We start from the raw sequence: 12,283 nt of genomic DNA, 5'->3' as shown, positions 1-12,283 counted from the left end.
CCCCCTCGCACAAGTGGCCCGCCAACACGACCTCAACATCATCTCCTACGCCGACGACACCCAGCTCATCCTCTCCCCCACCAAGGACCCGCACATCGCCAAAACCAACCTCCGCGAGGGAATGAAGGCCGTCGCCGACTGGATGAGCAATAGCCGTCTGAAGCTAAACTCGGACAAGACGGAGGTACTCATCCTTGGACCCTCCCCCTCAGCCTGGGACGACTCCTGGTGCCCCACCACACTGGGAACAGCACCAACACCCACCGACTATGCACGCAACCTAGGATTCATCCTCGACTCCTCCCTCTCCATGTCTAAACAGGTCAACACCGTTGCCTCCTCCTGCTACAACACCCTCCGCATGCGCCGCAGGATCTATAAGTGGATCCCGACCGAAACAAGAAGAACGGTGACACAGGCCCTCGTCAGTAGCAGACTGGACTACGGCAACGCACTCTACGCAGGAATCCCAGCCAAACACTTACGACGACTAAAACGCATCCAAAACGCCTCTGCCCGACTGATCGTCAATGTCCCCCGCCGCAGCCACATCACCCCCCCACCTGAGAGCCCTACACTGGCTCCCCGTCGACAAGAGGATCACCTTCAAGCTCCTCACCCACGCACACAAAGCGCCCCACAACGCCAGACCAGCCTGCCTGAACAGCAGACTCTTCTACACCCCCACCCGCCAGCTACGCTCCGCCAGCCTCGTCGCTGTCCGCCGCATCCAACGAACAACCTCCGGTGTCAGATCCTTCTCCTACCTTGCCGCCAAGACCTGGAACACCCTCCCTACCCACCTACGGCAGACCCAAGACCTACTCGCCTTCAGAAGACTCCTGAAGACCTGGCTCTTCGAGCAGTAGCATCATCCCCTCCCCTCAGCGCCTTGAGACCCTCACGGGTAAGTAGCGCGCTTTACAAGTACTCTGATTGATTGATTGATTGATTCCTAGAATTTAACTTATCATTCACAAAATTACGTGTGGTCTCTCCCCAACATCTAATTTGCACACTGAAATGCGTCTGAAATTCCATATTTTCCTACTTTCTACTCTAGCAGCCTTACTGAAGACTTCAGTAACTCTCACAGGATCAGATCATTTTGACAATCTTTTGTTAAGTTGTCCACCAAACTTGACACACACCCAGTCACCCACCTTTAACTTGGACACATTAGATCTTTTTTAGGAGTACAATTTAGCATTTTCTCTTGATACTTCTTTACACGTTCCCTGACTTCCACTAAATCCAACACAGTATCATAGGAATTCTTCTCTTCTCTTTTAACCACCAAGGCATAAGTTTAGACCTCGCTTTCCTGCCTCGCAACATTTCAAAAAGAGATAGTTCAGTAACAGAATTAGGTGACGTGCGATACGTTAATAAAGTTGCTCGCAAAGCTTTCCTCCATGGTAACCCATTCTTAGCAGCTAACTAACAGGACTCCTTGACAACTCTGTTGAAACGTTCTACTTGACCATTGGCCTGGGGAAAATCATTTGAAACTCTTTTATGTAGAACACCACGTCTTTTAGGAAACAATTCAAACTCTTTACTAGTAAATTGTGGACCATTATCACAAATGAGTTCTTCAGGCAATCCTTCTCGACAAAAAACATCAAGAAAATCAATCACCTCCTTAGACGCAACTCTCTCAACAATTTTCAACTCAGGCCATTTAGAAAAATAGTCAACAAGCACTAAAGCGTTCATCTCCTTGCCTGATTGATAACTAAAAGGACCTAAAATATCAACACCCAATTTCCTCCAGGGTCCCTGGGCATATTCGATAGGGGTAACAACTTGTCACTCTGGGTGCAGGTAGAACATTCTCTAACCCACCTGTCAACCTTACCATCAATACCAGGCCACCAGTAAATTTCTCGAATTCTCCTTTTAGTTGTAGACATTACCATATGGCCCTCATGAGCCAAGTTACAAATCAATTCTCTGAGATTCTGTGGCAGAACAATTTTGTCACCCCGAACAACCATGCCTTGTAGAAAGATAAGTTCCTCCTTGATTTAAAAACATGAAGCTAGCTCACTACTTAACTTCCTTTCTTCCGACCAACGTTTGCGTGGAAATACTAAAACATCCCTTAAAACACAATCCTCCTCCATAGCTTCCTTCCACCTTTCTTCGGAAATCACATAGCTAAATGCTCTTCTCCTAGATTCTTGTTAACATCATCCATCGTGTAAGCTACATCACAATCATCTCTGTCCACAAATTCAGTAAACTTTTCCAAAGACAGTCATGACATACAGTCGGCATGAACATTCATACGACCAGTAACATATTCAACTTCACAATGGTACTCTTGCAATTTGGCAGCAAGTCTTGCTAAACGCGCAGTCAGAGTTATACCAACACCAGCTGTCATCATATTAATTAAAGTCTTATGATCAGTTCTTAAAGAAAATTTTGTGCCCCACAAAAACTGATGAAAATACTTTGTAGCCCAAGTACATGCTTATAACTCCTTCTCGATAGTAGAATAATTATATTCAGAATCACGAAGCATTCTGGAAGCATAGGATACTACATAGTCACCACCTTTGTCTTTCTGCATGAGAACTGCTCCCAGTCCCACACTACTGGCATCCACACAAACAATACATTCCTTACCAACCACACAAGGTTTTCAAAACTGGAGCACCAATAATTTTCTTCTTACGGGTATCAAATGACAATTGTTGATCGTTCCCCCAATCAAACTTTGCATTTTTCTTTAACAACTGACGTAATGAGTGAACAATAGTAGAATAATTTTGTACGAATTTGACATAAAATTCAGAAAGACCTAAGAATGACAGTATTTGCTGTTTTGAAACAGGAGCAGGAGCATTAGCAATACTTCATACTTGGTTAAGTTTAGGTTTGATACCTTTGCTAGAAATTGTGTGACCTAAGTACTCAACTTTGCTTTGCCTGAATTTACATTTGAAAAACTTCAAAAGTAAGACCTTTTTCTTGTACATTTCTTAACACTACATCCAAATTATACCATGCTCTTCACATGTACCTCCAAAAATTAAAATATCATCTTGGAAGGCAATTGCTCCCTTATAATCTAGTAAAAGCTCTTTCATTATTCGCTGAAAAACAGAAGCAGCACTATCCAAACCAAATGGCATACGTAAAAACTGAAACATACCTTCCGGTGTAACAAAAGCAGTTAATCGTTTAGATTCAACATGCAATTCCACCTGGTGATATGCACTTGCAAGATCAATGGTGGAAAAAACAGAAGCACCTGACAATGTAGAAATTAATTCTTGAATGTTAGGCATGGGATGTTTGTCTGTCCATATTTCCTTATTCAAACTGCGAAGATCCACACACAAACGAAGATCTCCTGTGCCCTTAAGCGATAAAACAATGGGAGTCACCCAAGGGGATGATTCTATGGGCTCAATTATGTGCTTTGGAACCAAATCATTCAACATCTCTTTAAGTTTGTTTCTATAAGCTAAGGGTACATTTCTTACTTTACGCCTGACAGGAATAGTTTCATCATTTAAAATGATCTTATGTTAGAAATTGGTGTATTTGCCTAATGTGTGGACAAAAACTTTAGGATAGGTTTCTTTAATTCTGTTAACAAACTTTTAATTGTCAACAGACAGTACACTAACAGAAGGAGAAGCATTGGGATCTAATGTTATACCTAATCTAAGTGGCTACATAAACCTTCCCTCTAGGTCTTCTTCCTTCTAATTCTATATCTGCCCACATGAAACCTTTAAGATCAATTTTGTGGCCAGAATATGCACCAGGTTGAATATAAGGCAGAAAAAATGTATTTGTGCCCCAAAGATCATTGAACAATTTCTTCCTAATGATACTATACCAGGCACACGAGTCAACCATCATGTGAACCGGTTTGTTATCTATCCTTGCTATACAAGTGGGAAAGCTCTTGTGATTAGAATCACTAACACCAAGAATTTAATTCATAAGGAGCTTCATCTTCCTCATAAGTGATGTAATTACCCTTTTGAGAAAATCGACAAACATTTCCAAAATGCACCCTTTTTTTACATTTCACTCAAACTTTGTCCCAAGCAGGACACCCTTTCAAATTACCAACATGGTTGGTGCTATCACACCTGTAGCAAACTACAGAGTTTCTTTTTACATAAAACGTGTTCTCAAATGTTTTCTTTTCTACATCTTTCTTTATGGAAATTCTCAGACTGTTTTTTTGATCCCTTTTGATTTTTTACTAGAGAAGCTTCTGGGTCAATATTTTGTACTTTGGTATTTTGACCTCTAATTTCTGTGACAAATTTCTCAGACTGTTCGATACCTTTCACTATATTAATGACTGCAGCAATAGAGGATTCTGTGCCCAACCATAGTCTTTTTTGTATTTTTTTGCTCTTGGTCTGCATCATTATTTGATCTCTAAGTACTTATTCATAAGTGATGGTTTTGAATGCCCAAGAACTGGCTAATGAACGTAGAGCAGATACATAATCCTCTATTGATTCTTCATCCTTTTGGACACATGAATAGAATTTAAACCTTTCCATTACTATGTTGATCTTTTTCCCAAAACAGATTTTCTTCTGTTTGGTAGCTTTCTCAAAAACATCCATATCTACAGCATCTTCAATAGGAGGAAGATTATTAAATTCTTTCAAACCTGCACCGCCCAAACAATGTTTGAGTAAAGCTAATTTCCTTTTCGCAGAGCAAACTTCTTTTTCAAGAACATCCACATACGCTAGAAACATGGGAAACCAAAGCTCCTGTTCAATATTGGGCACACCTGTGATTTGTAAAAAATGTGCAGGTGCAGCAATATTAGCCATGTTGAATTTTTCCTAAATAATAACCCTAAACGTCCGATAAAGAAATTTTGAACAAACATGCATGAAGAAAAGATAAAATGTAATGCTGAAAAGCTGTGCCTGTCAGCGTATGCTTCTGGCAGACAAACATTACTTAGGAAAGCACAAATAAAATGTGTTTAAAAATAAACATAGTATGGTAATTTATAGGTGTGTGTTCATCACCGTGATATACAAACAGCTGATTAATAGCCATTAAAAGCTGTGCGCATCACCGCGATGAGCAAATACCAAAATGCGATGTGAAATCAGCTGGTGAGAATACGTAGTATTTAAAGGTAGTTTCAGCAAGAGAATGGTGTGTGCATAACCGCGATGCACAACAGCTGATGGAAACAGTGAACCACCTAAGATGCCTGCCTTGCGTGGGTACGTAGCGTCAGCGCGTAAGTCAAGCGACTGACGTTGTTTTCCTGAATACGTAAGCAGAGGAGCATGCAAGCAGAGAACAGCACGAGATGAGGATGTCACTCAGAGCTCAGCGTGTGAAGAAGCACGAGCCATAACGGCCAGTCACACCAACTGGAAAGAATCCCAAATTGAAGAAAATAAGTCCTACCAGACGTGGAGTGACGTGGGGTAATAATGAGAAATAGCCCAACGTCAATCAAATGAGCAGCAGCACCTCAAAAAAATAACATCCGGCAAAACGGTGATGAATTGGAGAAACAGGAGAGCGCTGCTTACTTCCTTCTCTCGCTCGTTGCCAAATTCATGTAGTAACGAGGCGGACAAAGTGGATCTGATGAGAAGATGTATTGTAGGGAAGAAAGACAGCTTAGACAACCTCCAACAGGAGCTATCAGCAGAGCAACCGTCTGTACCGGCTCCATGTACACTCTCAGAACATTCCCCCCATGACAGCTTCACATTCTAAGATGACATAGATAAGAACACTACACAGGCCATGGGTGCAGGGTGCTTAGCAACTTCCACCAAGGCAAGAGGACTTGCCAGCCAAGGTCTTTTGCTGCAGCTGTGGAGCGCCCTCGACTCCCGAGTGGACACACCGCAGCAGTCCACCCCTTAGAGATACGTCTTTTGAAGCATCCAGGCGGACTGTGCAGTATTCGCAGCACTGACAAAAATGTATTTTGATTATAGGCAAAAAATCCAAACCTTTCTCTCTCCTCTGTGACGACACAATAGCAGCCACATGTTTCTGCAACATGTACTTATTTTTGTATAAAGCAAAATACGCTTGGCTAGTTCGAAACGCACCCTCGTCCACCTGATGAAGTTTGGGGTTTTTTTTTTATCCCCCCCCCCCCCCCTCTAGAAAAGCACTTGCTCCTTCCTTTTAATAAGAGTGTGATTAGGCCTTTCCCTAGGGTGTGAAATCACGACAAAATGTTTTAAGTTACACAGATTTAGGAGTTTTACTCCAATTCCTCCACACTTTCCCCACCAAATTTGTGGCTTGAGAAATCCACCACGCTGGTGGCTATTTGTTTTTTTTTTAAGCACAATGCAGGCTTCAGAAATAAAACTCATGCCGATTCACAGAATTTGGATGTGATGTGGAATTCTGATATGAAAATAGCTTTCTTTTGTGTGCACCTAAGTTAGACATGAGTGAACATGAAACAGGTCCGACTATTTAGTGAAAAATCTCCACCATCTACAATTTCTGCCATTAAAATCTTATTTTTATGTTTTCACAGACTTTGTGTTAGCTAAAATAAATTGATAATGAATTGAGCAATGTGCAAAGTGTTCGTGCTTAGAAAAACAATGGCAAAATGATATACACACGAGAGGGACACATTTAAACATTACAATTATAAAATATGTGTAAGTTTAAGAGGAAGCAAATGTGTATATGAAAAGATCTATGCGAGTTTGTTGTAAAAAATGATATATATGAAAGAGAGGGATGTTCGTGTTCATGTTACACTGAAAGGGCATTCAATCCTCACTGCATCTCTCAGTTACTTTAAAAAGCACAAAGTTCTCCCTGGATTTTTTAAAATATAATATGTACATACATGTTAAAGAAAGTGATATGGTAGTTGAATAAAATCCGTTTTGCATGTGAGGAGATACCGTTTCGTGACAGGCATTGAAGAATACGGAAGCGCTATCTCAGCGATAAATATACTTCATGGAAGACCTTATGCTTCAGTACGGCCAATGGTGCCTGAATAGTTTGTGTTAAAAACTCGCAGCGCTCATTATGCCCTAAATATCGTTGATGAGTCGCGACTGGTAGAGCGCTAGGCTGCACACGTAGTTTCCGGTGCCAGCGGCGCGTGATATTTGACTTCCAGCCATGTTGATTCAATGATTTGATTTCCAACCGTGGTGATCTAATGTCTGTCTGTCTTGCAGGACGTCCACCACGGCAACGGCACGCAACAGGTGTTCTACTGCGACCCCAGCGTCCTGTACATCTCTCTGCACCGCCACGACGACGGCAACTTCTTCCCCGGCAGCGGGGCCGCGGAGGAGGTGAGCATCCCTTGTAGCGCTGCGTAGCGCGTTCTCTTAGCAGAGAGGCACCTTCATGAGGCCTGATTTAGGAATGAGCGAACCCTTTTCAATAATTTGAGGCATTTCGGGGTCCCATGCTGTAACGCCTGTTGCAAGCCTAAATGAAAGCAGACGCCAAGTGGCTGTGCTTTTCTCATACTTTAGGCTATGCACTCACATTTTTTGGAATGGTACAATTTCGATTTTTTTTTAAAAAAATGTGTAATTGATTATTACGCACCTTTATAGTGCAAAATAGATTACTGTTTTTTTTACACCTCTAGTTAGTTAGACCTTTGTACGAAATTACTTTTCATTTGATGATGATTCAGAGGTCATTTGCAAAGCACTGTAATTCTCGACAAACTGTGCTCCACTGATTGAATTATTTTCTGGGGAAGCTTGGGACTTTATCAATACCATTAATGTATTTAAACATTCTCTGGATTAGCTAGAATTTCCAGATTGTAAAATATTTCGGCGCCGTCCAACGCCTTTTGCGTTCTTTCTGCAGTTACTTAGAAAATAATAATGTAGAATTCTGCAGTCATTTTTCGATATCTCTGCTAATGAATTTTACATCTCCGCGCCACAGACAGGTGAGGAGTTGACTGCTGCCTTCCTATCTTCGGCTGCAGCAAAGATCCTCCAGTCTGCCACCAGAGGGCAAGCACAGGTCACGGAAGTATTTGGCTTCCGTTTATAGGTGGGCTTTCGCCATCCTCATTGCAGTTTGCTGTGGGTCTGAGGCGAGACTGAAGTTTTCTCGTCGTAGATCTAGAATGAATATTGCCTTGCTTCATTGTAGACATCGGGCGTCTTATGCTATTCTTTCCCCAATTAATGCCAAGTTTAACCAACATTGCTACACCTTCCTCAGCTTCTCGTTTTGTGCATCTTTTTCAAGAGTAATTTCACCAGTGCTAAAATTCCAGTCTAACAAACTTTTGTCAGAGGTAAAAAAAAATGACGATCCTACGCCTGCCACCAAGTGTCACACGATGTTAAGAGGTGCTAGGGGTGGTGTTGATTTGAAAAAAGAATAAAAATGGGGATGGACTTGGGATGACACCAAGTTTCTCCCGTATATTCAGTATGAGGACTCTTTGACCAGCTTCTTGATTTGTATGTCCCCAGCCACATGCACAGCAGGAATTACTTTCCATGACACCTTCCTGGATGCTTCAAAGCGCCAGGGCTACAGAGAGCTTGCCTTTGTTGTTTTTGAATGTATTATGGAATCGTGCAATGCTATTGCTCACTGCATCATTTTACAGCATGCTTCTCAAAGGGGTTTTTGGGCTGCACATCAGCAGACATGAATATTTCCCATCTGTTTTGCGTCTTGTTTGCTCTCTCCCTTTTCTGCAAGTCCTATCCGTGTGGGAATATCAAAGCGACCGAGGATTGTTTATGATGCTACGCAAGTCCCTCAAAGGATTACCAAGCGCCTTTTATGAGCTGTTCCCACCAAGCCCCTCCCTCTCCGCCCTGCTTGTTCTTTCGCTGGTATGCACCCCAGTTTGATGTGGCAGCCTTGCAGGTGGCTGGCGGTTGCAACATGTCTGCTGGGTGCCAAGGGCTCCAGAAGGCTCTCTTCATGCGCGCTGAAGGAACAGCGCCGCGGCCACGCCTCCCTCCTACAGACCTCACCATTCTACGCCTCCCCTGTGTAGCGTGGGCTCTTCTGGGTAATCATTCCTATTCCATTGCGACCTCACGACTGCAGGCGCAAATGCCTCTTCCTGTCAGACTGACATTGAAAAAAAGCGCAGCAACACCTGTTACCAGGGCACAAGTCCTAACAAGAATTTGCAATGCAATAGGTCTCGCATTTACACGAGTTTAAGCTATGGGCATTGTAACTGACAATGCCTATTAGTTAAACTCGCCTAAATTCGAGACCTATTGCATTGCAAAGGGTTGTGTTTAAAACTGCGCATGGCGCCGCTTCAAGAAAACCGCACGCAGTTTCTTTTTTTTTTAACTTTAACACTGAGCGCGGTATCCTTAAAGCGGGCGCCGCGCTCAGTGTTGAAGTTAAAACAAATATAAAGAAACCGAACTCGGTGTCCTTGTAGCAGTGCCGCGCTAATTTTTAAAGTAAAAAATAAACAACCAAAGTGCGGTGTCCCTGAAGCGGGCACCATGCTCATTATGAAACTAAAAACATAAATAAAATTAAACAGTCTGGTACACCGCGCTAAACATGAATGTTAACTATTAATAAATAAATAAAGTGAGCGTGGTGTCCCTAAACCGGGCGCCACGCTCATTAAGGTAAAAAGCATACAATTTAAAGTACATAGCGCTGCAGCCGCCATTGTCCCCATCAGTGTCCATTATCATAATAGTGTTTACCCACCAGATAGAGCCCATTGTGTAACAAGCCAAGTAAAAGGTCCAGTCCTTATGAACATTAACAAATGGAGACAAGGCGGTACCAAGGCGGGACTGACAAGCCTCATAATCAATCAAAAGCCAGCATTTTCGAAAAACAATGACACAGCCAAATGATAAATGTGGGCGGAGAGTGGACAAGGCTTTCACAGCATACCCTACTACAGCATGCCTCGCAGCCCGAGCAGTGCAAGCGCGCTGCCGCTAGCTCGACCTAAAAAAAAAGAAGTGGGGGAACTAACCAGGTTATGCAGTATGCAAGCAAAATCATGATGCGTGCAATCACAGTGCAAGCTGACTCTCTTAGTACCTGTGAAGAGATAACAAGCTGTGTGAATTTGTTGCCTTTGTTTCCCATCCATTGCATTTACAGTTAAGTGTGTGGTTCCTGGCCGCTTCCAATCAGAATATTCAAACAAAAGGAGGCCCGATGGCCCCTATTCTTCGCCCCTGGTAGAGATGAAAATAAAGCCCCCTCGCTGCCTGCACGTTGCTGCTGGCTATCGAATGTAGACAACGTGCAGTCGCTGCTGAAGAAGTCCCTTGTCTAAAAATGAAACCGGACACTTTCAACATATTTCTGTGGGGCCCGACTTTGTGGCGGGGGGACGGCGTCCACCCTGTGAAAAGTGTGTATAGACGCTGTGTTCCTGCGTGTACCCCCGACTTGTGCCCTGCCTGTTGCACTGAACCTTTGTTCATAGTCAGTCTATGGATTCCATCATCTGTGTCGGCAGAGACTGTGCTAATTACACCCGGAGAGTAATGCTGTCTGCAGGAACATCACAACCACAAGGAGACAATCAAGACTGTGGCCCATTGAATACGTCATTTTCATTGACTGAAATGTGATAACCTGTTTCAAATGGAGATGTATTCTTGAGCTGTAATTCAAAGAAAATATTTGTATGGACAGGTATGAGTAATGTATCCCAGCCTCAACGACGTGCTTGCGTCTTGTGGCTTTTTACAGCCAAAGTACTCTTTACTCTTTCTTTCTGGTGCCTCCATTCTTGTGTGTGGACAGCCAGCTACAGCCATGGGACTGTGGGTATTAACTGTCCATCCTCAAGGTCCCCTCGGTTCACTCGTTGACTGTATCTTCGCCTTTGGTCCTTTACAGCACTCCACTGCCCTTTGGCGAGGGGTGTGCTTTACAAGTAGCACACACACCTCGTTGGGTACAGATATCTGGGGTTGTTCCCTTTCTCTCTTGTGCCATTTCTCATGGTCTGCACTAGTTTGGCACTCACTCCTTTCTGGAAGGACTGCCACCCATCAGATCCCGCTAATGATCCCCTACTGAAGTCTGATATCCACTTGCTTCAAGGTTTCCATGGCTTGAACTGAATGTGCATTCCCTGCCTCCCTGCTGTTATTTTCGATCCTACTATTGAAGGTATTGTTAGCACTCCAGATTTGGATACCTAATTCCACCATCTTGGTGCTTTGGCCAGCTAGCCCACGGCTCCCACCGCACTTGAGACAATTTCTTGCAGGGAGATGCCACACCCCGGAAGGGTGTGACTTGCAGCTACAGAAAATCGTGTTGGGTGTACCTGCAGACGTGCTTGGGGCACAGCAACTCTGGCAGGCGTCTGCAGTTTATATTCTATATCTCTTGGTTGCCCTTAGTCATGAGCAGCAGCGGGCAAGGAGCATTGGCAATTCCTGGCTGCTGGAACAACGTGGATCTGCCAGCACTGGGGAAGTGCTTTGCACGATTGACAATCAATGGCGGTTCTTCCACTATCTCATGACCGTCAGCATCAACAGGAATGCTTTTGTGCAACTGTGAATGATCACAAAAACTTAGCATTTTTTTAACTATCACAAGTGTTGCACATCGTGAAGGCTACAATATATATATATATATACATGGATGGTGTGAAATTGTGGAAAAACAGTTGCAACCTGACGCATCCTTTCCAGATCACACACATTCTATCATTCTCTGGTTCTTTTACACTGGTTTGTTAACTGCTTTGGACAGAAGCTTTCCACATTTGCGTCTCCCCTCACACCTACTCTACGTTAACAGTGTGACAGAATACATTGCCCCCCTGCTTCTGTCCAGTGGTCTATGTAGAGCCGGTTGGGGGTCTCCATAGCTTCTGTCCAGTGGTCAATGTAGAGCCGGTTGGGGGTCTCCATAGCTTCTGTCCAGTGGTCTATGTAGAGCCGGTTGGGGGTCTCCATAGCTTCTGTCCAGTTGTCTATCTAAAGCCGGCTGCAGGTCCCCACAGCTTCTGTCCAGTGGTCTATGTAAAGCCGGCTGGGGGTCTCCACAGCTTCTGTCCTGTTGTCTATGTAAAGCCGGCTGTGGGTCTCCACAGCTTCTGTCCAGTGGTCAATGTAGAGCCGGTTGGGGGTCTCCACAGCTTCTGTCCAGTGGTCAATGTAGAGCCGGTTGGGGGTCTCCACAGCTTCTGTCCAGTGGACTATGTAGAGCCGGTTGGGGGTCTCCACAGCTTCTGTCCAGTGGACTATGTAGAGCCGACTGGGGGTCTCCATAGCTTCTGTCCAGTGGTCAATGTAGAGCC

At 43.8% G+C, this 12,283-nt stretch overlaps 1 protein-coding gene across 3 annotated transcripts in view; it reads left to right on the top strand.

The window, feature by feature from the left end:
- The window catches only part of HDAC7 (histone deacetylase 7), a 706,897-nt gene that overhangs the window by 644,429 nt on the left and 50,185 nt on the right, over positions 1 to 12,283 (top strand). For all 3 annotated transcript variants that reach the window (XM_078686538.1, XM_078686533.1, XM_078686525.1), the window contains one exon: positions 7,200 to 7,319. In XM_078686538.1, the coding sequence (XP_078542664.1) occupies positions 7,200 to 7,319 (120 nt within the window). The remainder of the gene's footprint in view (positions 1 to 7,199; positions 7,320 to 12,283) is intronic.

Source organism: Lissotriton helveticus, chromosome 1_1, assembly GCF_964261635.1.
Source record: "Lissotriton helveticus chromosome 1_1, aLisHel1.1, whole genome shotgun sequence".
Taxonomy (NCBI): Eukaryota; Metazoa; Chordata; class Amphibia; order Caudata; family Salamandridae; genus Lissotriton; species Lissotriton helveticus.
The sequence above is the reverse complement of the archived record's forward strand: the minus strand, read 5'-3'. Positions and strand labels throughout refer to the sequence as shown.